Below are 23,659 nucleotides of genomic sequence, written 5' to 3' on the forward strand. Positions count from 1 at the left end.
TCAGAATCATAAGAAACTAACTTTGCAACTTACAGAAAAGTAATCACTTTTGAGAAAGTCTTGCAAACCGCTTTGGCATGACTTATGGTTGGTGAGCACACCATGTTTCTCACTACTTTATCTGAATGTATTAGTTCAAATGGATGCCGTAGCATTTTGTGGGGGGGGGGCGATGTCTAACTAAATGAACACTTTAAAAAACCCACAAACTGCCTGTTTGTTTTAAGGGACGCAGGGCAAATGCCTTAACTGGCTCTGCAGGAAACGCTGCAAACTGCACAGCTGGAAGCTTATTGAAGAGTGAGCCATTCAACCCATGATGACAGGCTTCTTTCCCCCTTAACACTGGATTTCCTGGAATATCAAGTAAGAATATGCAAATTCAGTGAACAAGTAGTTGATGTGATTTTTGTTTATTCTGGAGAGATAGTTTGCCTTAATGTAAACCTACTCCCAGCAAGAAAGAACTGATCATGGATCAAAAAAATATGGATACAATAAATATGAACTGGTATACAATTTATGCCTGTACACAAAAAGACTGCCCCATAGCCATAGAAATTTACAATATCAGTGCAACATGTAGTTATTTTCCTTACTATGACACTACACATTGTAATTTTAAAAAAATTAGTAAGCACAAGCAACTACATTTTTCTATATTTATCATCTGTACAATTCCTAAACAAGAAATCTGAAAGGCACAATTGTTTATACAACATGTACAAAAATGGCTGAAGTGGACAAAGAACAAGAAAACATATTTCTTCTAAATTGATCTTAGTTTACAATTTCACAAAACATAATATCTACATCAAAAATGTGCTTTTATGGAAAAGAGCTTGTTTAGTAAGAAATCATGAAGTATGACTTCCTTTTAAAAGGACAAGTGACAGCTACTCAAAAACAGTCCTGCAAAAATTATGTTGCTATCACTAGTCTGTCTTCATCATCACTGCTGACGTCACTGTAATGCACAGTATGTTGCACAGTTGCCACAGGCTTTCCGCTGTTATTTTGTGGAGGAAGAGTTTGATTAGGAGATTTATTCACTGCTTCAGCATTCACCTTTAAGTGCCCCATTTCAGAGTCTGTCAGCACCCCCAGCCTCTCAGCAGTTGTTTTGTTATTGCGTGCCTCTTGAAAGCTGGTTTTACTGGAACAGCCTTCTGCTTTGTCAGTTTTATTTGGTTGTCCATATTTCCAGTCTGTAGTATCTGACAAGTCCTTCAGGGCACAATTTGCCTCAATTTGAGGAGAAATCTGAGACAATAATGTACAGGTCACCTTATTATCATTTACTGCAACAGGAAAGTTAGCTGGGGTCCATTCAGTCCTATTGGCACAACGTTTGGTTGTACAGTACGTCTCATTACTTTTTTGATCTTCTGTTCCTGTGGTGATGGATGGAACAAGAGTAGACAGTTTCACGATTTGCACTCCTGAAACAGGAGTTTGTAAGCATGGTGTACTTTGAGTCTGTGGATTTGTTGTCAACACTTGGAGATCAACAACATTAACTGAAAGACTGGAAGGGCACATTTTTGGGCCTATATTTGAACTTGCCAAACCTAAAAGGTTTAATGTCTCTAGGCCCAAAGAATTAATGGTTTGAATATCTGAACTGCTAGTACTTTGCAAGTCAGAAATGTTTACTTGTTCCAAAGGCAAAAGTTTATTTGTTTCTGGAACATCCGAAGGCTTTGCGTTGCCAGTTGCTTCCATTGTATCTTTACAAACAGGGCTTGTTGACTGATGAAAAACATTAACAGCGGTAAGTTGCATTGGTCTTGTCTGGATTGGTACAAAAGTGGAATATGCAGTTAAACCTAACTGGATGCCACCCACAGGAAACGTGCTGCGTGTTGTGTTGACCTGCTGTTGAGAATGAAGAGGCAAGTGGCTGAAGAGGTGCAAAGGAGGCTGTTCAGCCAACAGTCCTTGATTCTCTACCTTCTGCCTTTGATGTTGACTGTCCAACTTACATGGGCTAGATACTGCATAAGTAGATACAAATGGTCCTGCTTTTTGCATGTGAGGAGGTAGGCTGATGGGTGAAGGCATCTGCTGGTAAATACAAATGAAAATACAAAACACTCAATGAAAAGTTTTATAAACATTAGTGAAAAGAATAATAGAACCCAAAGAGCGACCCCTGATTCAATCATATTTATTTCATTATATCCAAAAAGCTTGTTGAAGAAAAAAACTATGAGAGTCAATCTTCATTCTGTCTTATATATAAACAGATGCAAATATATAACTCTGAATCCAACCACACCAGTTTTCAGAAGCACTTCTTTATAATTCTTTTTAATCAACTTGTTTGTTCGCATTATAATACACCACCAGGCAAAGTGGAACTTAAATCCAGATCTTCGGGATCAGAAGGGACACTGTGCCAGAAGATGCCTCAATACCTCTTTATATGCACTTGTTTGAAACCTCAATTAATCCCCTACACTTGGAAATAATTAAAAATAATGTGTGCATAATTAACAAATCTTGAATTCCTACTTTACAGTCATCTGAATTCTGATCTATTTAGAATCAGTGGTTGGGGTGGTTTGAAAAGGTTTTTAAGAATGGACATCAGAAAATGAGTAGTAAACAGACAAACTTTATCTGACCTTTTGTCATGATGGAATAGGTCATCATAATGACCCCTGTTCTATAGAATGGAGAGGGAAGGAAGAAACAGAACAAGACAGAGTCATGGTGCAAAATTACTGTCAAATAACCTGAAGTGAAAATTGTGTGAACGCTGATGTCATATGAGAATGGGGAAGCAGTTTCATTGAAGGTAGGTTTGGAGGAGGGAAAGTTCCAGGACAAGTGCTGGCTAGAAAGATTGAGTGAAATAGCACTGCGTCAGATCTATGATGCATTTCACCTCTATTTTCCAGAAGCAGCTTGCATGAAATACCGTCAACTGAGTAAGTGAGAATGAGGATTAGTGGTGCTGGAAGAGCACAGCAGTTCAGGCAGCATCGAAGGAGCAGCCAAATCAACCTTTCGGGCAAAAGCCCTTCTCCTGATGAAGGGCTTTTGCTTGAAATGTCGATTTCGCTGCTCCTTGGATGCTGCCTGAACTGCTGTGCTCTTCCAGCACCAGTAATCCAGAATCTGGTTTCCAGCATCTGCAGTCATTGTTTTTACCTAAGTGAGAATGCGGAGAAGTGGGAAGGGGTTTTGGCAGAGGAAGGAGTTGTTCTCCTGAACTCTACTGACTTTTTCTTGAATTGTCAGCCGCTGTTGATTTACAGCTTTATGGATTATTTGCTTCCATATCTCCATCCTCAACCACATTTTATTCCAATATATTTCTGTCTTTGAACTATGTGAGAGATAGTAAGGAATTCCTTCTCTTGAAGGGCATTCATATTTGGAATTCCCTGAGTAAAGAATAGCTGAGCGACATCATAGAATGTATTCAAGGCCGTGTTAGGTAATTTATCGATCTCCACAAGATTCCAGCATTAAAGGGTGTATACAGGAAAGTGGAGGTGAGGCAATCTCTGCATCTTATTAAATTGTGCAACGGTTTCAAGGTTTCTGGGACTATAAGTGGATCAAACATATTGGGACAAGAAGGCCATTAGAACATACAATTAAAAGCTTTATCTCCTTCTCCACCTGCATACTTGCCCCTTGACAATTGAAATTCTCCATTACAATGAGTCCATACTTCTTAAACTTATTTTTGAAAATCATTTCCCCCCCCCAACTATTTGATGATTGAAGATTTAAGTCATTTCCTGACAATGCTATTTCATTTATGAATTACATGCTGTATAACTCATTGACATCCTTGCTTGCTACTGACACTAACTTTTCTGATGAAAACAACACTGCCCAACACTGCTTCTTATTCTTTCCACATCCTTTATTAGGATATCATTGGGTAAAATATTTAGCTGCCAACACTGCCCGATCTGCAGTCAACTGTATTATTCTGTTGCTCGTATAATTTAATGGCCTTGTTATTAATCACTTCAACTCCAAGAATGTTAGAACTTGGAACAGGAGTAGATAATTCAGCCCCAAGTTTGCTCTGCCAATTTGATCTGATCGTGACTGATCTTACCTTGGCTTCAATTTCACTTTCCTGCCCACTCTCCAAAATCTTTTAACCCATTACTAATTAAAAATCTGTCTATCTCCTCCTTAAATTCACTCAATGTCCCAGCATCCACCACCATCTTGGGAGTGAATTCCACAGATCCATAACACTTTGAGAGAAGTAATTTTTCTTCAGCTCTGGTTTAAATTTGCTACCCATTATCCTAAAATTATGACTTCTCATTCCAGATTGCCCCAGGTGAAGGAGCATCCTTTCCCTCTCTGACTTTGTCGATCACTTTTATCATCTTATACATCTCGTTTCTTCTAAACTTCAGAGATTGTAGACTTAAACTGCTCAATTTCTCTATATCATACACACCTCTCACCTCTGGAATCAATTTAGTGAACATCCTCTGAGCTGCCTCTAACACAATTACATCCCTTCACAAGAAAGAGGACACGAACTGTACACAATACTTCAGGTGCAGTCTCACTAATGCTTTGTCCAGATAAGCAACATTTCCTACTTTTAAAATCCATTCCTTTAGCAATAAAAGCCAAAATTCCTTTTGCCTTCCTTATTATCTGCTGTAACTATACACTAGTTTTCTGTAATTCAGGCACGAGAATACTCAGCTCTATCTGTAACAAAGCATTCTGAAGTTTCTCTCCATTTAGATAATAAGTTGCTTTCCTATTCCTCCAACCAAAGTGAATAACTTCATACTTATCCACATTAAACTTCATCTGTCAAATTTGGGCCCATTCACCGAACATATCCATTTGAAATTTTCTTACTTCTTTGACACTTACTTCCCCACCTATTTTAATACCATTTGCAAATTTGGTTGTACTACTCTGTATTCCCACATTTGAGTTATTAATATAGATTGTAAATAGTTGCAGCCCAAGGGCTGAAACTTGCTATCACCTGCGTCCAGTTCTGGTCGCCCTATTATAAGAAAGATGTGGATGCTTTGGAGAGGGTTCAGAGGAGGTTTACCAGGATGCTGCCTGGACTGGAGGGCTTATCTTATGAAGAGAGGTTGACTGAGCTCGGACTTTTTTCATTGGAGAAAAGGAGGAGGAGAAGGACCTAATTGAGATATACAAGATAATGTGAGAGCATGGAATGCGTTGCCAGCAGCAGTTGTGGAGGCAGGGTCATTGGGGACATTTAAGGGACTCCTGGACATGCATATGGTCACAGAAATTTAAGGGTGCATACATGAGGATCAGTGGTCGGCACAACATCGTGGGCTGAAGGGCCTGTTCTGTGCTGTACTGTTCTATATCCATGTCTATGTCTATGACTAGTTATATCTTGCCAACCCGAAAAAGACCCATTCATCCTGACTCACTGCTTTCTGTTCTTTAGCCAATTCTCTATTCAAATTAATAAATTACCTCTAATCTCACGTGATCTTACCATGCGTACTAACCTTTTGTGTGGTATCTCATCAAATACCTTCTGGAAGTCCAGATAAACTATTTCCACAGGTTCCCAATATCCATATTGCTTGTTACACCTTCAAAGAACTCTAGCAAATTAGTCACACATGATTTACCCTTCATAAAATAATGCTTGTATTGTTCGATTGTATTTTGACTTTCCCAATGTCCTGTTATTACTTCCTGAATAAAGGAATTGTGGGGTGGCACAGTGGCTCAGTGGTTAGCACTGCTGCTTCACAGCGCCAGGGACCCAGGTTTGATTCCAACCTTGGGCGACTGACTGAGTGGAGTTTGCACATTCTCTCTTTCTGCGTGGGTTTCCTCCGGGTGCTCCGGTTTCCTCCCACAGTCCGAAAATATTCAGGTTAGGTAAATTGCCCATAGTGTTCAGGGATGTGTTAATTAGGTGCATTGGTCAGGGGTAAATATAGATTAATAGGGTAGGGGAATGGGTCTGGCCGGGTTCCTCTCGGGAGGGTTGGTGTGGACCTGTTGGTCTGAAGGGCCTGTTTCCACAATGTAGGGATTCTATGATTCTATTCTAATTTTCCAACCAGGAGAAAGTGAGGACTCCAGATGCTGGAGATCAGAGCTGAAAAATGTGTTGCTGGAAAAGCGCAGCAGGTCAGGCAGCATCCAAGGAGCAGGAGAATCGGCGTTTCGGGCATAAGCCCTTCCTGAAGAAGGGCTTATGGCCGAAACATCGATTCTTCTGCTCCTTGGATGCTGCCTGACCTGCTGCGCTTTTCCAGCAACACATTTTTCAGCGCTAATTTTTCAACCACACATGTTAAACCAACTGGTCTGCACTTTCCTACTTAGTGCATCCATGCTTTTTGAATTAGGAATGTTATATTAGAATTTCCCACATTTAGGAAATTTTTGAATATTGTAACCAATAGATCCACTACCTCTGTTGCCACTTTATTTAATTCCCACATGTCGGCCATCGGCCCTGGGAACTTGTCTGCTCTCATTTTTAATTAGGTCTTTCATTGTTACTTCCTACTTGTTTAGTCCTGGAGTAACTACTATTATGTTTCAGTCTGACCTTGGTCTCACTACTTCTTTCGTTTATCCTTAACTAGATGACTTTGTATTACCTCAAACCCACAATCTACTTTCCTAGTTTAAATTCTTTCTGCAGTCATATTTGTCTTTTCTGCCAGGACCTTGGTCTCAGTCTCAGTCTGGTTCAGGTGCAGCACATTCTAGCTACATCAGCTCTTCTAGTTTCAAACATATTACCTCCTTTTCTTAGCTCTTATTTTCACTTATTCCGTTTTCTTCTGTCCTGATGAGCTTTCCATAATCTCTTATTTACCTACCCCCTTTCATATCTATCTATCGCTCTCTGCCTCTGTGGGCTCCATCTCCACCTATTCACTCACTTCCCCAATCCCTGCTTTGGCTTCAGTATAATAACCACTTTCTCCCAGCTGTTAACAGTTCTGATAAAAAGTCACCAGACTTGAAATATTAACTTTTCTCTCTTTGCACAGTTGTTGTTAAACCTGCTGAGCTTCACCAGCAAGTTCTGTTTTTGGTGTCAGTACTGGAACTGAAGCAATGTCCTATGAACTGGAATTCTTACTAAAACTTTCAATCAAAGACAGTACAAGTAACATGTTTGAGACGTTTTCCAAGTCTCTTCAATTAAAAATGCTGTCTACAGAATCCTTTGTGGTAACGCTGATGGTAGAGATCTGTGCTACACCATTTCCACATGACATTAAAATATGGCTGAGCACACTGGACAGACCAAAAGCTCAAGAAACCAGAATTCAAAGTGCACTGTGTAGCTGGAGAAGATTACAGAAGAGAAGAGGTTACGCAAGGATTTGAAAATAAGGTGGCCAGTGTGCAGCCTAACCAGGAGCCGATGTATGTCAGCACAAGGCTGACAGGTGAATGGGAGTTGGTGGAAATAAATAATTTGTTTCGTCTCTGTTTACAGAGAATGATGAAAAAAATGAGTACTGCCATTCTATGAAAGAGCATGCATCGTAAGTTTCGTACACTTCCAGCTCATGATCCAGCCAAGGAGAAACCCAAAGCTTAAATTTTACCATGATGCCAGGAGGAGTGGGTGTATGTAACTGTCTGAAAAATAAAGAATCCGAGTCACTGCCTACCTGATCTCCTTCTAACCTACCTTTCCTTTGTGTTTGGGTCTCTGATCTATAAAGTAATGTGCATGTGAGTGGCCCTAGGGGGCAGGGGAAATCCTAATTTCCAGTGCACAGGTGCAGAGAGTTGTTAATGAGACCCAACATTATTAATGGTCAAATATAGTCACGTATGGGTTCAATATTTTCAGGTTAGAGAATACATTTATCAGCAAGAATGGATATTAAAATAAATTGTAAATTACCACATTATAGATGAAGGAAATAAGAGGTAAATGTTCACATATTTATCAAATGCAGAAAAAAAACTATTGAATCAATCATTATCGTGTGAGGGCACCAAAGCTCATTGACCAGTTTGAGAAGCGACTGCATATTTCTGATATATGAATTACAGCCGCTCACTATAACTGATAATGGCATTATCTTCATATTGCAACAAATGTTTTCACTTGTACAATATGTTTATGTTCCCTGCTTGCACCATTTTATCAGGACCTAGCACATAGATTAACAAAAGTAAAACCCCTGAATCCCTCAGAATCGTTTGTCATTAGCAATTATGGAAGAGCAATGAGAACAACTGGCTGTGTTTTCAGTTTCAACATAGATTCTCAATGTTTAAGGTATTGTATAGTGTTTTGCATCAAAATGATTTCTAAAATTAGGCTGCATTAAGTATTTCCTTGAAGGCATTATCTCAATTAATTTAGGAATGCAGATTCAGTTCACTTGAATACTGAGAATTGTGTGTGAAGAGAAGGGATTAAATGTTCTGGTAGTTATTAGAGAAATGCTCAAGTAGCAACAACCAAGGAATAATAGAAAGAGAAACTGCCTGGTTTATCCACCCAAACACAAGCACTGTGATATTACACATTGTATATGGCTATATAATTCATAGAACGATCAATAGAGCATAAATATGGTTAACACATCTCTTTATTGCTGATTACTAATGTCAAATAAAAGACTTAAAATCCCTTCAGTTTTGAGGAAGGGTCACTGGACTCGAAACATTAACTCTGATTTCTCCCCACAGATGCTGCCAGTCCTGCTGAGCATTTCTAACGTCTGTTTTTGCTACTAAAATCCCTTTGTTCACTGTATACTGTTGAAAGATACGATTTTCAGTCAGCTAATTATTCACCATGTAAATTTAAATTTCCCAAGAAGAGGCACACCTTGACTATAAGCTACATTAAAAGCAGTGTCAGAACGCAGTGCTTCCACACAGCTGGTGACCATTACCATTGGAATACAAGCGCAATTCTTCAGATTTGTACGAGCATTATGGGACCAATTTTATGTATCAGTGGCAAGCTTTGAAAAATGTGACACAATTTTTTCATTACACATTTGCTGCAGGACAGTAAATCACTGAAGGCATCGTCTCAAAGTTTAACTCCAAAACATAATGCTTAATTATGTTAGTGTTTTTAAAATAGGAAGCTGTTCGTTTAAAGGTCATCATTAAGTTGATATAGTTGATATTCTATTTCAATATTAATGAAAGTATTTAGACGCATTGAAGATGGAAAGATTTAGCCATTCAACCCCTCAAGCCTGCTCTGCCATTCGATTTGATCATGTGGGTGGCACAGTGGTTAGCACTGCTGCCTCACAGCGCCAGAGACCCGGGTTCAATTCCCGCCTCAGGCGACTGACTGTGTGGAGTTTGCACATTCTCCCTGTGTCTGCGTGGGTTTCCTCCGGGTGCTCCGGTTTCCTCCCACAGTCACAAAGATGTGCGGGTTAGGTGAATTGGCCATGCTAAATTGCCCGTAGTGTTAGGTTAAAAGGGGTAAATGTAGGGGTATGGGTGGGTTGCGCTTCGGCGAGTCGGTGTGGACTTGTTGGGCCGAAGGGCCTGTTTCCACACTGTAAGTAATTTAATCTAATCTAATCTTAATCTCACCCTTCCCCCAAATTCCTTGACCCCTTTAGCCTCAAGAACTCTATCTACCTCCTTTTTGTAAATACAATGTTTTGGTCTCAACCACTTTCTGTGACAGTGAACTCCACAGGCTCACTACTCACTAAGTGAAAAAAGATGCACGTCATCTCAGTCCTAGAAGGTTTATGCCTTGACCTTAAACCATTACTCCTAGTTCTGGATTCGCCCACTGTTGGAAACATCTTTCTGGCATCTAAACTGTCTACCCCTGTTAGAGAATTTTATAGGTTTCAATGAGATACCCCCTCATTTAGTGAACACAATCCTAACCAAATCCATCTCTTCTCATACATCAGTCCAGTTATCTTAGGAATCGACTGGTAAACTTGATTAACTACAAGAATTTAGGAATATGCATATGAACATTATTGTTCTAGTTATAAAAACTAATATTCAAATCCCTTATTTTGTCATTCAGGCTATTGATTAAAATAAGAGATATGCTATAGAATAAAACTCACACACCTTTAAATTGTCCATGATTTTCTTTCCAAGCTTTTCTTGCACATGCTGATTATCAGGTGTCATCTGGTAACCAGAAGATTTTTGATCAGCCTTAGGTGATGTATCTCTAGTTGCTGTGGACATAACTTTGTCCTCTTCAGTTGCACAGAGATGGACTGGTAAGAACTTATGTTGAACTTTATCAGTTTCAACAGTAGCATTCTGTGTAAGCCAGTCAGCAGACAGTACCTCAAGACTGTTGCTCAGCTCAGTAGAGTTATTTGCTGTCCTCACTAAACCAGCAGCCACAGAGATCGAGACAGTAGTCAGCGTACCAAGCTGGTCATTTCCCTGTATGTCGTGCTGAGGGCTAGCTGTTACTGAAGGAGTAGCAGATAATCCTGTTTCCCCTTGACTGTCCTCCTCATCATCATCAATTTCATAATCTTCATCATCCTGACCGTCTGAGTCTTCAACATCAGAGTACAGAATCTCATGTCCAACCTTTAGTTTGTCACCTGTTAAACAAATCAAACAGAAAAGTAGTGGATTAAATTTGACTGCCTTCTGTACTGTAATAATTCTGTGATAACAAATAACCCTGTAATTAGTTTTAGTGCATGAAGTAAAAACCTGCTTCTGCAAATTAACTGTGTTTTGAAAGTTTTACTGATTTGAACAAGAGGTGATACAACAATATCTTTTATTTCACCAAGTGGGCTAAGTTCACTGAATTTGCCTTGTTATGATTTCTTGGTTAGAGACAAAAAAACTGCAGATGCTGGAATCCAAAGTAGACAAGCAGGAAGCTGGAAGAACACAGCAAGCCAGGCAGCATCAGGAGGTGAAGACTTCTTTGTTATGATTTCTGCCTTGCATTGGGATATTTGCGCCCGTAATGTGGTGCTGTATATCTCTGTATAAGCAAACACTCATTAGACCAGGATTCATTTTTTTTATTCATTCAGGGGACACGGTCATCACCAGCTGGGCCAGCATTTATTATCATTATTGCCCTTGGAGAAAGTGGGGGTGAACTGCATTCTTGAACCGCTGCAGTCCATTTGGTTTAGGTAGACCAATATTATCATTAGGGGTTTCCAGGACTTTGGGGTACCAATTCTGAAGAAGCAGCAATATATTTCCAAGTCAAGATGGTGAGTGGCTTGGAGGAGAACTTGTAGGTAATGGTGTTCCCCAGTAACTTTTGTCCTTCTTGATGGTAGTGGTCATTGGTTTAAATGGTCCAATCAAAAGGACCTTGGTGAATCTCTGCAGTGCATTTTGTAGATGATTCGCAATGCTAAAACTGAGAGTTGGTGATAAGAATGTCTCTTTGTGATATAGCCAATTAAATGGACTGCTTGTCCTCAATGTTGTCAAACTTTGAGTATTGTTGGAGTCCATTCTGATAGTTCCCTCATACATGGAACAGTTTGTGGAAGGTATACCCATGCAGGCAAGTCTGGAGTATTCCAGCACTCTCCTGGTGTGTGCCTTGAAGATTGTGAACAGGCTTTGGGGAGTCAGGAGTTGAGTTACTCACTGTAGGATTTCAAGTCTCTGCTCTGCTCTTGCAGATATAATGATTTGGAGATGCTGGTGTTGGACTGGGGTGTACAAAGTTAAAAATCACACACCAGGTTATAGTCCAACAGGTTTAATTGGAAACACACTAGCTTTCGGAGCGTCGCTCCGAAAGCTAGTGTGCTTCCAATTAAACCTGTTGGACTATAACCTGGTGTTGTGTGATTTTTAACCTTGTAGATATATTACTTATCTGGCTAGTCCAGTTCAGTTTCTAGTTAACAGTAACCCAGGGATGTTCATAATGGGGGAATTCAGTGACATTGAATGTCAAGAGATAATGATTAGATTCTCTCTGATTGGAGATAGTTTTTACAGCAGTTATGTGGCACTTGTTGGTCCCAATCTAGATGTTGTTCTGATGAATACGATTTATAATCAGACTACCTTCTGTAAAAACATAGCTTGCGGGTTTAGAAGAGAATTTCATTGGTTGTCATATACCTTTTAAATAGTACACAAAAGGAGCTAACGCTTGACAAAAAAAAGAACAGTGGATGCCAGAAATCAGAAATAAAAAGATAAATGATTGGAAAAACTCAGCAGGTCTGGCAACATTTGTGGAAAGAAAGCAGTCCTAATATTTTGGATCCAGTGAACATCCTTCAGAGTTCTGCCAGACCTGCTGCATTTTCCCAGCCATTTCTGTTTTGGTTGTGGAAGGAGTTACACTTCCTGACCAATGCCATAATGTTTAAAACATTCCTTTCATATTTAGTACTACAGTTACATGTGTAAATATTTAGGATAAAAAACAGTCTGTTTGTCTCTTCATAGATGCTGCCAGAGTGCTGTGTATCTCCAGCATTTTTGCGTTATGTTAGATTTCTAGTGTTTGTAATATTTTGCTTTATTTCCTAAGATTGCCACATGGCCCTATTTTACAGATCAAAAACAGCTCTGCAGGAGATTCAAATCAGGGCTCCTTCAGAAATCTGGAGCCATACATCCATTCTGATAGTTCCCTCATACATGGAACAGTTTGTGGAAGGCAAACCACATGCCTTTTCCCACAGTACTCAGTTACTATATCATGTAATTTAAAGCTTGAGCATCACACACAGCCACTTTGACAACTGGTGTCCAAGGGTAATTGTGTAAACTAAGAGTGAGGTGAGGGTGTCAGGAGAGAATGGTGTCAAGTGGATTGATATAGGGTCAGGTGAGTAGGATGTCAACTGGTTACAGGATTAGGGTAGGGTGACAGGTGGCAAGATAAGTGATGGAGTATTTAGGGAAGTTCAGAGTGGATGGGAGATATTGGGTGTGAATGTTATAGTTGGGTCCTAAGCGCAGGGGATGGAATTGAGTCACAGGTATTGTCAGGGCTGTTACTGGTTCCAGAGTGGGGGTCATTGTGTGTGCGTCATGATAGAGGTGTCTGTGCTTCCTATAGGAGAGTGGTGTAAAGTCTTATAGTAGGTGAAGGGAAGGGTATTGGATCCTGAGGGGGGAGGAGTTGGTGTTGACTTATTGTCTTTGTGAGTTTAAGAGATTAGCGGGGAGGTCCAGTTGGGATGCAAGTGTTAGATTAGTTCTTCAGTTTAAGAGTTACTCATGAGTTAGACTAGGTATTTGAGTTAACCTTTTCCTGAATAACTATATCCTTAATTTAAGCTTAACCCTCCAAATTCTCTGATTTACATGGAAATTTTTGGAGTGTTCCAGGCTTTGGGGGAATGTCCAGCGCACCTTCATAGTCTTGGGCAATTCGCTTGGAGTTTGCTACAAAAGGGATTCCTCAGAGCCTTAGATGTGATGTTTCAAAAATGATTTCAAGCCATTGAAAAATCTAGGCCAAATAGTTTGAGTGTAATAACATCTGAAGGATCTGGTCTCTTGGTGGTGCTGCGGAATGAACGTTTGAAGCGAATCTGGACCAGAAATTTGTGTGTTCTGATTTTTCAATCCTGGACATTCATAATTTTCTATTCTTGATTCTGAACAATCCCTGCACCCAGCTCATTTCATGAGTGCAGCTTGACACAGGCTGCAGTGGTCTCTGTAATGCTGCTGGTGGCCTCTGCTCATTTATTAGACTCTGTTAGGTATTCACATTGAAGCACAAGGAGTATGTCATACCACATTAAGGAAAGAGTTCTGCTTCAGTGATGCCATGTTAGGGCAATGACGGAACCCAGGAAAGAGGCCATGTTTCTGCCAGACGACAGGAAACATACGCAAATGAAGCTGAGAAGAGAATGATAGCTGATAGTAAGGTAGATTAATGTGACCAGGACATGCCAAGAAGCGTTGAAGGTAAGTGAATAACCACACAAATGGTTTAGGCAAGTGACTACATCTGAACATCACATCTCACATCTACGAGGTCATCACCACTCCAATTTCACTACTTAATGCAGCATACCCATGTCACTCACTCAGCAGCACACACTCAGTACTCATAACTAACTTTTTCAAAACATTATACTCCACACTTTCAGTTATGCCAGCCTCTCTCTCATATTTTCGCACACCTTTGCATACTCTCAGCTAGTCAGCAATTGCAGGTACATAACCCTTGAAACACTGATATTTTGTCCTCTTTCTTTCAGGAAAAGGTAAAAACCAACAAATAAGAATCCAACAAAACTAGCTGAGGAGAGGTCCACTTCTTCCCTCAGCACCTTTGAAACGATTCACAGAATTATTATCACATACCCCACAAACGCTAGTGGCAAATGTTTCTGAATCTATCGACGATGATGGTAAGCTACTGCTTTATGTATATTTCTTTGTTCACCCTTTCGCCCCATACTGATTGGTGAATTGCAGATGGAATGGCTGGAGGTCTACTGCTTTCCTCCTCATCCTCACTTCCCGTGTCCTAACTCTTTTTTTGTTTACTTTCAGGCAATTAAGAACAGCCAGCTACTCAATCACAACAGCTTCAGGAAGCACAAAAACATGTTGTGATGATGCTGTCACTTTAAAAAAGTTATTTTGCCCTTTTCTTTTGAAGAGAAGTTATAAAGGCAGAGGTGCTGAAAAGTCTAGTTTAAGAATGGAAGGGGAATCGCCAGTTCTCCCAGTTCAGGTTTTTTTTTTAAGCTGTAGCAGTCACAAGATGTGTGAGTCCAGAAGTGTTGCAAGCTTCAGTAAAGGATTCCTCTAACTTTCTCTGAAATCTCTTTGGATGTTGTTTCCTCTTGCCTGTAAGAATCTGTGTTTGAATTTACCTTTTTGTCAAGGGGTGAGTTTATGAGATGTACTGGAACAGTTAATTAGCAATAGTTACTGTGTCAGGTTGTTTAAGTTTTCCAATAGTTAAGTTATTTTAAATTCCGCTTTTTTTTGTTTGTGTTTGAACTGGTGTGTTTAAATAAATTTTGATTTGCTCAAAGCCGAGTGGTTTGACCAGTTGCATCACACCTGGAATGCCAACTTCACATGTGCCTTTAAATTAAGAAAAAGTTAGGGTCTAGGCTAACTTCTTAGAATATTTTTCAGAGAATTTGGTTTGGTCCATAACAGAGTAGATAATGCGGCTCATCAAGAAGCAGCTTCTCAAAGCAGTTCCAGAAGATTACAAGTATTGTTGAGGGTGTTGTCCCACAGAAATGACATTGCCACTGTACAGGATACACGTCCAATTCTCTCAGGAGTGACAACATTTTGCTTCCACTTACATCACTCCACTACGGCACTTGCTTTTGCAGCTCAGCCAGCCAGTCCAGACTGCACTAATTTATGTCACAATGATAGCGAACGCTCAAAGTATATGCTCAAAGCCCACAGCTGCTTGAGGAAGTCCTGCTAGGCCATCTGCAGATGTCCCCAGTGAAGGATGGCCCTTGAGTGCACCAAGAATGCTGTAATCACTGGGACAGGAAGTGTACCTGCAAGACCAGCAAGGGCAGTACCAATATCCACACAGGGCATCTGTTAATGCTTTGGAGTAGGATTGTAGGGAGGTAGCAATCTGAGGGAGACAAAAATGATGGAAACAGAAATCAAAGAGAGAAAAGCAGAAAGCAAAAGTGGAAGGCAGAAGAATGAGGACCAGTAGCTAAAAGGGTATATAAAATGTCAAAAGGATAAGGTTAAAGATTCTATCTCTGAATGGAAGAAACATTCACAATTGCGTGGATGAATTAACAGTTCAAACGGTCATATGATATGATTGCTATTACTAAATCACAAACGCAGGGTGACCAAGGCTAGGGAATGAATATCCAAGGGCACTCAATCTTTAGGAAGGACAGGCAAAAGGGAAAAGATAATGCAGTGATATTGTTAGTTAAAGATAAAATCAATGCAATAGTGAGAAAGGATTTTGGTGTAGTGGAATCAGTCTAGGTGGAGATAAGAAGCAACAAAGGACAACAAACATCAGTGATATAAAATAAAAATAAAACAGAATTGTGGATGCTGGAAATCTGAACCGCAAACTCAGAGCACTGGAGAAATTCCAGCATCTGTAGATATAAAGCAGAGTTACTATTTCAAGTCCAGTGACCTTCTTCTGTTCTGCTGATTACTTGACTTACTCTCCACAGATGCTACCTGACCTGCTGAGCTTCTCCAGCAATCTTTGCAGCATCCATGAAAACGTGGGGAGGACCCAGAGGACTGCAGAATTGCTAATGTTGTCCCCTTGTTTAAGAAGGGTAGCATTGACAATCCAGATAATTACAGACCTGTGAGCCTGATGTCAGTGGTAGGGAAGCTGCTGGAGAAGATACTAAGGGATAGCATATACACCCATTTGGAAGAAAATGGGCTTATCAGTGGTAGGAAGCAAGGTTTTGTGCAGAGTAGGTCGTGTCTTACAAACCTAATAGAATTCTTTGAAGAGGTGACAAAGTTGATTGATGAGGGAACGGATGTAGGGGTCATATACATGGACTTTAGTAAGGTGTTTGATAAGGTTCCCTATGGTAGACTGATGAAGAAGGTGAGGTCGCATGGGGTCCAGGGTGTACTAGCTAGATGGATAGAGAACTGGCTGGGCAACAGGAGACAGAGAGTAGTAGTGGAAAGGAGCTTCTCAAAATGGAGACCTGTGACCAGTGGTGTTCCACAGGGATCCGTGCTGGGACCCCTGTTGTTTGTGACATACAAACATTATTTGGAGGAAGGTGTAGATTGCCTCATCAGCAAGTTTGCAGATGACACTACGATTAGTAGAAGTAGCAGATAGTGAAGGGGACTGTCAGAGAATACAGCAGAATATAGATAGTTTGGAGACTTGGGCAGAGAAATAGCAGATGGGAGTTCAATCCAGACAAACGTGAGGTGTTGCATTTTGGAAGATGCAATTTCAGAGCAAACTATACAGTAAATGGAAAAGTCCTGGGGAAAATTGATGTACAGAGAGATCTGGGTATTCAGGTCTATTGTTCCCTGAAGGTGGCAACGTAGGTCAGTAGAGTGGTCAAGAAAGCATACAGCATATTTTCCTTCATCGGATGGGGTATTGAGTATAAGAGCTGGCGAGTCATGTTACAATTGTAGACTTTGGTTCGGACACATTTGCAAAATTGTGTACAGTTCTGATAGCCACATTACCAAAAGGATGTGGATGCTTTGGAGAGGGTTCAGAGGATGTTGCCTTGTACGGAGGGTGCTAGCCATGAGGAGAGGTTGAGTAGATTAGGATTATTTTCATTGGAAAAGAGGAGGTTGAGGGGGTATCTGACTGAGGCCTACAAAATCCTGAGAGGTGTAGACAGGGTGGATAGCAAGAAACTTTTTCCCAGAGTGGAGGACTCCATTACTAGGGGTCACGAGTTCAAAGTGAGAGGGGAAAGGTTTAGGGGAGATATATGTGGAGGGTGGTGGGTACCTGGAATGTGCTGCCAACGGAGGTGGTAGAGGCGGAAATAATAGCATCATTTAAGATATATCTAGACGGATACGTGAATGGGCAGGGAGCAAAAGGATATAGATTGTTTGAAAATAGGCGGCAGATTTATATAGAGGATGTGGAATGGTGCTGGCTTGGAGGGCCAAAGGGCCTGTTCCTGCATTTTAATGTTCTTTGTTCTTCTTTGTAGGCCTTAAAACAGTGTGGTAAGGTAGGGAAGGCACTGTATAGGAAACCTGGATGCATGCAACAAGGAAACTATGGCAATCAAGGGTGACTTTAATCCAGAGACAGATTGCAAGGCAGATGAGCAATACTAATGATGTGGTGGATGAATTCCTCGAGTGTCTATTTTAGATACATTTGAGAAACAGACCATTCTAGATTTTGTGTTGTGCAATGACAAGGAGCTAATAATCTTCTTGTAACCATAACATGACAGAATTCTTCATTGGGATAGTAGTCCAATTTAAAACTATGGTCCGACATCTAAGCAAAATAAATTATGAAGGTATGAGGGGCAAGATTTTTTTTAATAGAATTTCTACAATGTGGAAACAGGCCCTTCGGCCCAACAAGTCTACTCCAACACTCCGAAGAGTAACCCACCCAGACACATTCCCCTACCCTATTACTCTACATATACCTCTGACTAAGCATCTAACCTACACATCCCTGAACACTACGGGCAATTTAGCATGGCCAATTCACCTAATCTTTGGATTGTGGGAGGTAACCGGAGCACCCGGAGAAAACCCATGCAGACGCGGGGAGAATGTGCAAACTCCACAGAGACAGTCGCCCGAGGCTGGAATCGAACCTGGGGCCCTGGTGCTGTGAGACAGCGTGAGCACTGAGCCACCGTGCACCCTTAAAAACTAAATCAGCAGGATTCGAACCTGTGCGGGGCAACCCCAAAGGATTTCAACTCCATTGCCTTAGCATTGTAAGCAATTTTGGGCCTCATATCTTCAGAAGATTGTACAGGCTCTGGAGTGGGTCCAGAGGAGATTCACGGGAACGATCACAGGAATGAAAGGCTTAACATATGAGAATGTTTAAATACTCAATGGAATTTAGAAGTAAGAGAGGCGTTCTAATTGAAACTTACAGAATACTGAATAGCCTGGACAGAGTGGACATTGGGAAGATGTTTCCATTAGCAGGAGAGACAAGGACCCAAGGGCACAGATTTAGAGTAAAGAGAAGACAATTTGACCCAATATTAGTTCCTCCCTTCCTATGGTCATCAAAATCCTCAGAATTATTCTAGAAACTCAGCACAGTGTTTCCTTGATTCTTGCTTCAGCAAAATAAGTCAAAAGCTGTAATGGGTTAGAGTAGCCCAAATATTGTGTTTCAAAATATTTGTTGTTTCAGAAATAAATAACGAAGAGGCTGCCTCCATATGTGTAGTAGAAAAGAGGGACCTTGGAATTCAGATGCATGATTCTCTGAAAGTGGAGTCACAGGTACACAGGGCAGTGAAGAAAACATTTGGCACAGTGGTATTCATTAGTCAGGGCACTGAGTATAGGAATTGGGAAGTTATGTTGCAGCTGTACAGGACGTTGGTGAGGGCAAACTTGGCATATTGTGTTCAGTTTGGTCACCTTGCTATAGGAAGGGTGTTACTAAATTGGAAACAATGCCAAGGAAATTTGGAAGGATGTTGCCAGGACTCAACGGTCTGAGTTATACGGAGAGGTTGGGCAAGCCAGGACTTTTTTCTTTACAGCGTAGGAGACTGAGGGAGGGATGTTATAGAAGTGCATAAGATTTATGAGAGGCATGGATTGGGTGAATGCATTCAGTCTTTTTCCCACGACCGGGGAATCGAGGATAAGACAGCATCAGTTTAAGGTTAGAGGGGAAAGAATAAAAGGGAACCTGAGGGGCAATACTTTTTTTTTACACAGGGGGTGGTGTGCATGTGGAATGAGCTGTCAGCAGAAGTGATTGAGTCAGGTACATTATCAACATTTAAAAGGCATTTGGACAAATACATGGATAGGAAAGGTTTAGAAGGATTTGGGCCAAGTGCTAGGAAGTGGGGTTAGCATGGATGGACAGTTTGGGCGGCATGGACCAGTTTGGACCAAAGGGCCTGTTTTCGTGCTGTTGGACTTTATAACTCTGTCTGTTTTGACCCAATTCACTAATTGTTGAGAGAGTTGGTTTGGATCAATAGCATCATGCTTTTTATCTTTCATACGTTTTCGGGCAAATGCAAGGGAGTCATTTTCTGTGCTACTCTACTTCATGAGTGCTGCAATATACTGGTCGGCAGCACCTCATTCATAAGAACTCAGGTAAAACTTTTAGCAGTGCAACACATGTGAAATTCATGTCTTGCCACTGTATAATGTTATCATCCATCAATAATTATGGGAAGCACCATATAAAAGGAATTTGTATAAACATTATGGAAACATTACTTGGAATATCACTAACAAGAGGGTTACTGTGGAGATGTGTCCCATCATCCAAGAAAAAATAATTTCAAATTAGGACTTTGTACGAATTAGCATTAAAGAGGTGATAATTCTGCAAGTTCAATCCTCACATGTACTTTATCAGTTAAACAACGTTAGAATAGTTGTAAGCGTCCAGGATAAAAAAGAACTAAGAACAAAAAAGAAGTAAAGGAAAGGAACAGGATCTTCTGCCCTCCAAGCCTGTGCAATCATCCCCTAACTAAACTAAAAAACAAATCTTATGCCTTTATTCAGTCCATACCACTCTACTCCCTCCCTATTCACATAATCATCCAGATGCCTCTTAAATGTCATCAAAATGCCCACTTCCATCACCTCTTCTGGCAGTGCGTTCCAAGCTCCTATCACTCTCTGCATGAAAAACATTTCCCTTAAACTTTTCCCCTCTCAGCTTGAACCTGTGCCCCCTTGTAATTGAAACTTCAACTCTGGGAAGTTCCAGACCAGAACCAATGTCCTTGGGGGGGGGGTTTGCTACTGCTGTTGGGGAGGTTTTAAACTAATGTGGCAGGGGACTGGGAACCAGAAGAGAAAACAAGTAGGCAGCGAGGTGGAAACTGGAGACTGTAAGAATCATGAAGATCGCATGAATAAAGGGAAGAGTAGGCAGAGAGCGGATAAGCGCAAAAGAACTAGTGGCCTGAAATGCATCTACTTTAATGCAAGGAGTATAGTGTGTAAGGGCAGATGAACTTAAGGCTTGGATTGGTGCTTGGGAGTATGACGTTATTGCAATCACAGAGACTTGGTTGAAGGAAGGGCATGATGATTGGCAACTAAATGTTCCAGGATATAGGCGCTTCAGACAGGACAGGGTGGGAAGTAAAAGTTGGGGAGGGGAGGGGGGAAGAGTTGGATTGCTGGTCAGGGATGATATCACGGCTGTGCTAAAGGAGGACACTATGGAGGTCTTTATGTAGTGAGGCATTATGGGTGGAGCTGAGAAATAGAAAGGGTGCAGTTATATTGTTGGGGCTGTAATACAGGCCTCCTAACAGTGAGCGTCAGGTAGAAGAACAAATAGGTAAACAGATTATGGAAAGAGGCAATATGGTAGTGGTGATGGGAGATTTTAATTTTCCCAACACTGATTGGGTTACACTTAGTATAAGAGGTCTGGATGGGGCAGAATTTGTAACAAGCGTCCAGGAGAGTTTTCTAGAGCAGTATGTCAATAGTCCGACGAGGGAAGGGGCCATATTGGACCTGGTACTGGGGAATGAGCCAGGACAGGTGGTAGAAGTTGCAGTGAGGGATTTCTTTGGGAATAGTGACCACAATTCTCTAAGTTTTAGAATACTTTTAGATAAAGATGAGAGTGGTCCTAAGGGAAGAGTACTAAACTAGGCCAAGGCCAATTATATCAAAATTAGGCAGGAGCTCATAAGTGTGGATTGGACACAACTATTGAAGAGAAATCCACATTTGATATGTGGGAGGCTTTCAAAGATAGGTTAGACATGTCCCATTGAAGCCAAAGGATAGGAAGGGCAAGATTCGTGAACCGTAGATGACAGGAGAAATTGTACAACTAGCCAAGAGGAAAAGGGAAGTGTATAGAAGGTCTAGGCAGCTAAGAACAGAACGGAATATCGGAAGAGTAGGACAAGTCTTAAATGAGGAATCAAGCGGGCTAAAAGGGATCATGAAATAGCTTTAGCGAGTAGAATTAAGGAGAATCCAAAACATTTTATTATTATATAAGAAGCAAGCGGGTAACTCGTCCACTAAAAGATAATGAAGGAAGGCTGTGTGTCAAACCTGAGAGAATGGGTGAGATTCTGAATGACTACTTTGCATCAGTGTTCACTGAGGAGAGGAACATTATGAATCTTGGGATTAGAGAAAGAAGTTTGATTAGTCTGGATCACGTTGACATAAGTTGGGAAGATTTGATTAGTCTGGATCACGTTGACATAAGTTGGGAAGATGTGTTGGGTAGCTTAGAGGTTATTAAGGTGGACAAATCCCCAGGACCGGATGGGATCTATCCCAGGTTGCTGAGGGAGGCAACTGAGGAAATAGCTGGGGCCCTGACAGATCCCATGGCATCCTTAAATGCAGGTGAGGTGCCGGAGGACTGGAGAGTAACTTATGTTGTCTCCCTGTACAAGAAAGGTAATAGGGATATTCCGGGTAACTACAGACCAGTGAGCCTGACGTTGGTGGTGGGAAAGTTGCTGAAGAGGGTACTGAGGGATATGATCTATTTATATTTAGTAAAGAATGGGCTTATCAGTGATAGGCAACATAGTTTTGTGAGGAAGTGACCAAGTTGATAGATGAAGGAAGGGCTGTTAATGTCATATACATGTACTTTAGTAAGGCATTCGATAAGGTTTCCCACGGTCAACTAATGGAGAAAGTGAAGCCATACAGTGTGCAGGGTGTTCTAGCTAGCTGGATAAAGAACTGGTTAAGCAACAGGAGACAGAGAGTAGTAGTTGAAGGGAGTTTCTCGAAATGGAGAAAGGTGACCAGTGGTGGGGCCACTATTGTTTGTAATATACATAAATGATCTGGAAGAGGTCACTGTTGGTATGGTCAGCAAGTTTGCAGATGACACAAAGATTGGTGGAGTAGCAGAAAGCATAAGGGACTGTCAAAGAATACAGGAGGATATAGATAGACTGGAGAGTTGGGCGGAAAAGTGGCAGATGGCTTTCAATCCAGACAAATGTGAGGTGATGCATTTAGGCAAGACTAATTCTAGAGCGAATTATACAATGAATGGAAGAGCCTTAGGAAAGGTTGAGGAGCAGAGAGATCTGGGAGTGCAGGTCCATTGTACCCTGAAGGTTGCTGCACAGGTGGATATAGTGGTCAAGAGGGCATATAGTACAGGGTATTGAGTATAAGAGCTGGCAAGCTATGTTAAAATTATATAAGACATTTGTTTGGCAGCATTTAGAATACTGTGTACAGTTCTGGGTGCCACATTATCAAAAGGATGTGGAAGTTTTGGAGAGGGTGCAGAGAAGATTTATGAGGATGTTGCCTGGTATGGAAGGTGCTGGCTATGAAGAGAGGTTGAATAGGTTAGGTTCGTTTTCATTAGAAAAAAGGAGATTGAGGGGGGACCTGAATGAGGTTTAGAAAATCATGAAGGATATAGAGAGGGTGGATAGAGACAAGCTTTTTCCCCAGGGTGAAGGATTCAATGATGAGAGGTCACGGTTTCAAGGTGAGAGGTGGAAAGTTTAAAGGGGATACACGCGGCAAGTACTTCACACAGAGAGTGGTGAGCGTCTGGAACACGTTGCCAGCAGAGGTGGTAGAGGCAGGCACAGTAGATTCATTTAAGATGCGTCTGGACAGATGCACGAGTAGGTGGGGAGCAGAGGGATACATATGCTTAGGAATTGACCGACAGGTTTAGACAGTACATTTGTATCGGCTCAGGCTCGAAGGGCTGAAAGGCCTGTTCCTGGGCTGTAAATTTTCTTTGTTCTTTAAAAAGCCTCTAACTTTCCATCCTATTTATGGCTCTCACTATTCTGTAGACCTCTATTTGGTTTCCTCTCAGCCGCCGTCTTTCCAGTGAAAACAATCCTCATCTTTTTAACCTTTCTTCAGAGCAATACCCTCGAGACCAGGGAACATCCTGGTGAACCTTCTCTGTCCTCCCTCCAAAACTTCCACGTCCTTCTGGTTGTGTGGCAACTAAAACTGCACACAATACTCCAAATGCGGCCCAATAAGGATTTTATACAGC

At 41.1% G+C, this 23,659-nt stretch overlaps 1 protein-coding gene across 5 annotated transcripts in view; it reads right to left on the reverse strand.

Moving 5' to 3' along the window:
• Positions 1-394: 394 nt before the first annotated feature.
• The window catches only part of hivep1 (HIVEP zinc finger 1), a 208,168-nt gene continuing 184,903 nt past the window's right edge, over positions 395-23,659 (reverse strand). For 4 of the 5 annotated variants that reach the window (XM_043719025.1, XM_043719023.1, XM_043719027.1 and 1 more), the window contains 2 exons: positions 10,072-10,568; positions 395-2,067 (listed from right to left, as the gene is read on the reverse strand). In XM_043719025.1, the coding sequence (XP_043574960.1) occupies positions 922-2,067; positions 10,072-10,568 (1,643 nt within the window). In that variant the 3' untranslated portion in view covers positions 395-921. The remainder of the gene's footprint in view (positions 2,068-10,071; positions 10,569-23,659) is intronic. The other variant, XM_043719026.1, reaches the window with a different exon arrangement.

This window comes from Chiloscyllium plagiosum, chromosome 29 (assembly GCF_004010195.1).
Source record: "Chiloscyllium plagiosum isolate BGI_BamShark_2017 chromosome 29, ASM401019v2, whole genome shotgun sequence".
Lineage (NCBI taxonomy): Eukaryota > Metazoa > Chordata > Chondrichthyes > Orectolobiformes > Hemiscylliidae > Chiloscyllium > Chiloscyllium plagiosum.